This window comes from Chinchilla lanigera, unplaced genomic scaffold (assembly GCF_000276665.1).
Source record: "Chinchilla lanigera isolate Chin_1 unplaced genomic scaffold, ChiLan1.0 scaffold00173, whole genome shotgun sequence".
NCBI lineage: Eukaryota > Metazoa > Chordata > Mammalia > Rodentia > Chinchillidae > Chinchilla > Chinchilla lanigera.
The window spans coordinates 1009440-1014790 of record NW_004955574.1 but is presented as its reverse complement, the minus strand read 5'-3'; the positions used below and the strand labels follow the sequence as shown (position 1 = coordinate 1014790).

At 53.1% G+C, this 5351-nt stretch overlaps 1 protein-coding gene across 1 annotated transcript; it reads left to right on the top strand.

Annotated features, from left to right (window-relative positions):
• Positions 1 to 3425: 3425 nt before the first annotated feature.
• Positions 3426 to 5348, top strand: Tmem160 (transmembrane protein 160; the record flags this gene model as incomplete). The annotated part of the gene is made up of 3 exons (XM_005413892.2): positions 3426 to 3890; positions 4959 to 5051; positions 5254 to 5348. Coding segments are annotated over exons 1-3 (561 nt in total), but the record flags the coding sequence as incomplete, so codon positions are not given.
• Positions 5349 to 5351: the final 3 nt, after the last annotated feature.

Below are 5351 nucleotides of genomic sequence, written 5' to 3'. Positions count from 1 at the left end.
GCTGGAAGCCAGAAAGTCTGTGCTAGTGAGATAAAGGATCTGTGCCAGCAGGCTGAGGGATCTGCACTGGAGCCAGGAAGCGATGCTCAAGGTAGGACCAGAGCTCCCCTGAAAAGAACTGCAGCTGTCCTCAGCAACAGGGAGGTCCCAAGCTCCTCTGATGAGAACAGCTGAGTTCATATCAGGAAAAGCAGGGTGACAAGCTTCTCCAGGAGAAGCAACAGCACCATTTTCCCCTCCAGGTCTCTTTTTATGCTGTTGGTAACAATTCTCAGGTGGGCCTTCCACCCTCTAGAACCACATTGATTCAGTTCAGCTGGGTGTTACAAGTTGACCACTAGCTAATTAATCCACCACACCTACCAACAAAGAAAACACCAGGCCCTGATGGAGTCACTGCTGAATTCTGCAAGAATTTTAGAGAAGACGTAATGCTGCTACTTCTCAAACTCTTTAATGAAATTGAAAGGGAAGCCATACTCCCAAATTTATTCCTGGAAGCAAGCGTTACCCTCATACCAACACCAGAGAAGGATCCAACCAAAAAGGAGAACTACAGGCCAGTCTCCGTAATGAATATGCGAAGATACGAAACAGTCTCCAATAAGATATTGGCAAACAGAATGCAGCAAATTATGAAGAAGATTGTACACCATGACCAACTAGGATTCATCCCAGGGATGCGGGGATGGTTCAACACACACAAATCAATAAATGTAATATACCATATTAACAGAGCCAAAGACAAAAACATATGATCATCTCAGTAGATGCAGAAAAAGCATTTGACAAAGTCCAACACCTATTCACGGTGAAAACCCTACAGAAAATTGCAGTAGAAGGTCTTTATCTCAGTCTGATAAAGCCCATCTATGACGAACCAACAGCCAACATCCTGCTAAATGGACAAACACTGACAGCTTTCACTCTAAATTCAGGAACAAGACAAGGATGTCCACCGTCACCACGCTTACTCAGTATAGCTCTGGAAACTTTAGCCAGAGCAATTAGAAAGAGAGAGAAATAAAAAGAACAAGGAAAGGAAAGGAAGAAATTGATTACCATTATTTGTGGATGACAGGATACTCTACATGGGAGACCCCAAAAACTCCCCCAAAAGACTTCTAGATGTAATAACCAAACTGAGTCATTTAGCTGGGTACAAAGTCAACACTCAGAAATCAGTAGCATTCCTGTACCCAAATAACACTGAAACCCAGCAAGCGTGAGGTCGTGAGTTCCATTCCCAGCACAAAAAACCCCAAAAATACCAAAAAACACTGAAAGAGGAATCAGGGAAACACACTTTTTTTTTTTTTTTTCCTGTACTGGGAATTGAACTCACGACCTTGCACTTGCCAGGTAGGAGGTGCTGTGCCCCTGGGCTAAATCCCCAGCCCCCCCTTTTTTTGAAAAAAAGAAAAAAAAAAAAAAAACCTTTCAGAGTAGCATCAAAAAGAAAGAAAGAAAGAAAGAAATACCTAGGAACCAATCTAATGAAGGAAAAGACCTTTATTTGAAAACTACAATACTTACTGGTATGAGAAACCAGAAGTGTCAATAGGGACCAACATGTATGTGTTACTGTGAAACAGAAAGGAAGTGTTCAAATGGGAAGGGGAACCAGGGATGGGGAGGGAGAAAGGAGGGAAGGGAAGGGGCAAATGAGAAAAGAAGGGAAAATGGAAACAAAGCTTTTGTAAATAGGGAGGGGAAAGGAATGGGAAAAAAGAAGCATGATCCATCATGTACAAGTACAAATTCCCTGATGAATGTTATCATTGTATACGTCTAAAATGTACCAATAAAATTAAACAAAAACAAAAAACCTTGCTTAACTCCCTAAAATTTTTAAAAATAAAATCTAAAAATAAAAGCAGTGCACACCTGTAATCCCAGCACTCAGGAGGCTGAGCCAGGAGGTTTTCTACAAGTTCAAGGTCAGTCTGGGCTACATAGGGAGACCCTGTTTCCCCCGCAAAAGAACCCCTCCCCGCCTTTTTTAAAAAATCTTTTTGAGACAGGGTCTGGCTATGCAGTTCAGGCTGGCCTTGAGCTCACTTTGTGGCCCAGGCTGGCCTGGAACTCCCAATGATCCTCCTGCCTCAGCCTCCCCAGTGCTGGGATTATAGTCGTGCGCCACCACGCCCAGCAGAAACCCCCAAATTAAATGAAAATAAATATTAAAAAAAAAAAAAGAACAAGAAGATCGACTTCTGTAAGGATTTGTTTCCTCTGTTCTGACCCTTTCTGGTATTCAACTGTTTATTTCTCTTTCTCAACAGCAGAAAGCATTTCCTTAGCCAAGAATGTGAAGAATGTGTCTGTCACAAGTATTTCCAGTTCTCACTGAAGCTACCTCGGTGCACGGTTGTCAGCCACAGGCCTGTCCTGGCCCATGCGACTTGCCCCTCAGGGCCATCTCTCCCTGTCCCGCCAGACAGCCCTTCCCACCTTCTCAGCGGAGACAGAGGCGCAGAGCCTGAGAGCCGCCGGCCTAGTGCAAGGCTACCAAGGCCCCAGGGCGATAGAGGCGCTCTGCTCTCAACTCTCCCTGTCCCCAGAGGGCTTAAACTAGGGAAAGACCGCAGGGATTTATTTAGAACCTCTGCCTGCTGAGCCTGTTTCCCATCAGCGCTGCTGCTCCCCCTCCTCCGCTGCCTCCCCTCCCGCTTAGGTCAGGCTGGCCTCGAACTCAAAGTTGTTTTCCTACCTCAGCCTCCTGAGTGCTGGGATTACAGGCCCGCGCCACCATGCCTGGCATCACATTTATTAATTATTTATTTATTTATTTATTTATTTATTCATTCATTCATTCATTCATTCATTCATTTATTTATTTGAGACAGGGTCTTGCTATGAAGTTCAGGCTGGACTTGAGCTCACTTTGCAGCCCAGGCTGGTCTCGAACTCGCAATGATCCTCCTGCCTCAGCCTCACGAGGACTGGGACTACAGGAGTGCGCCACCACGCCAGGTTAATTTTTTAAATTAAAAAAAAAAAAAAAAGTTCGGGCTGGGGATTTAGCTCAGCGGCACAGCGCCTGCCTGGCAAGCACGAGGTCCTGAGTTCGATTCCCGGTACTGAAAAATAAATAAATAAAAATAAAAATAAAGTTCATGGTGAAATATTCAATGACACAAGTCAATGTTCCCAATAAAGTTAAAGTTATATGAAAAAATAATTTGTCAAACAGTGTTTTATTGTATATCTGCATAGAATTGTACAGTAATACAACAAAATAGTAACCGCTCATTGATGAGATTACTGCTGGGTTTTACTTTCCTGTCTGGGCTCCCCGGGGTTTTTCAGACTGCACATTAAGAACTTAGAGTTTTTGTTTTGATAGCCATTGGAACTAAAGTTATTTTTAAAATTACAATTCCAAACAAAACAAAACTACAAGTCCCGCAGACCTCGCGCCGGGACTTGGAAGCCCGCCTTCCCCGGAGGCGCTGATAGCCGGGACTTGTAGTCGGGAGGCGAAAGCGAGGCGGGATGCGCACTACCGGCATAGATGACAGAGGAGGGAACCACCGCCACCTCGACCAGTGGACGACGTTTGCTGGGTCTGAGTAGCGGAAGAGCATCCAATAGGGAGCCGCTCCGCCTGAGTGACGTGAGCCGTGGCCTACGGGCGCCCCACGGGGCGGAGCGGCGCGCGGCGGCCGTAATGGGAACCATGGGAGGCAGCTGGTGGTGGGCTCGGGTGGCTCGCCTGGCCCGACTCCGCTTCCGGGGGTCGCTGCTGCCTCCTCAGCGGCCCCGGAGCGGGGGCGCCCGGGGATCCTTCGCCCCGGGCCACGGTCCCCGCGCCGGGGCTTCGCCGCCCGCAGTGTCTGAGCTGGACCGCGCGGACGCCTGGCTCCTCCGGAAGGCTCACGAGACAGGTTCGCGGCAGGGGCCGGGTCGAGCCGGCGCGAGCGCGTGTGCGGGCTGCAGCCGCGGCTGGAAGCTGGGCCCCATGCTCGGCGGCGACGGGAGCTTCCGCATGCGCGCCGAGACGCTGGCTGCAGGGGCACAGGCTGCGCGCTTAGGGCAGGGGCTTGCGCGAGGGGTGCCGGGGTCCGGGCCAGCGGGGCGCAGTAGGGATCGGGGAGGGGCCCGGCTGGGAGAGGGGCCGGCAGAATTGCGCCTGCGGCGAGGGGGCGTCCCCGGGCAGCTAAGGGTGGGGACCCCCTGCCACAGGGATCGCACAGGCGGCCGAGGGGACCACTCTGCAAACAGCAGAGCGCAGCTCCCCGCAGAAGATGCGGGAGCTCCGGATTGGAGGAGGGCGCAGCCAATGGGGGCAAAGCTCTCTGCTGATAGGAGGAAGGGGCGATCTAGCTGCTGGGGGAGGAGCCTCAAGTGGAAGGGTGACAGGTCCGAGTGGATGGGGCGTTGGATTCTGGATGGGACAGGGGACTTGTGATGGGGCCACCCTGGCGGCTTCTGGTGCCCTTGGCCTCAGGCCTGCCCTGACCAGCCTGTTCCCCCAGGGAGTTGAGCTGCGGAAGTGTGGATGCTTTAAGTCGGCCCTACGTGGTAGGAGAGGGTGGCGTTTGCAGGAGGTCGAGGGGCACGCCTGCGAGAGGCCGGCGTGAGAGGTCTGTCCCGGGGTCTGAGCAAGGCGGCGGCCGGGGCTGCACTTGGCGGAGGGCCTGGCCGAGGTGGGCCCCTGGCGGCTTCCCGTCTGGACATCGAGGGTCTTCGCTTTTGGTTCTAGATCGCCCTCCAGGCTGCACTGAGGCCATCTCCAATCTTTGGTGTTGCAGAATTTAGGGCGAGGGCTCAGAGGCCTGGATGAGATGACGGGGAAGGGGGTTTGGCGGGGGCTTCCTGGAAGAGCTGGGGATTGGGGGCGCTGGCCTCGTGGCTGGACGCGTGATGGCGGGAGGCGGAAGGCCCCTCAGGTTGCCCGGGCAGAGGGGCCTCGGGGCGCAGGGCTTGGGCTGAGCGTCTTCCTCTCGATGCAGCCTTCCTGTCCTGGTTCCGCAATGGCCTCCTGGCTTCAGGCATCGGGGTCATCTCTTTCATGCAAAGTGACATGGGACGGGAAGCTGCCTACGGTGAGTGCCGACCCCCACGAAGGAGCGAGGGTGCTCTGGGCCCCACGGTAAGTGTGGACCCCGACGTCGTCCGCCTGCCATGGTGGCCCAGGGCGCGGGTCCAGCTCCACCTCTCAGAGACCCCGTCCGGCCGTGCCTGCCGCCCCGGGGCTGTCCCCTGGCCTCCCTGCCCGGGCTGATGGCCTCCTCTCCCTCTCCGCAGGCTTCTTCCTGCTGGGCGGCCTGTGCGTGGTGTGGGGCGGCGCCTCCTATGCCGTGGGCCTGGCCTCGCTGCGCGGGCCCATGCAGCTGTCCCTGGGG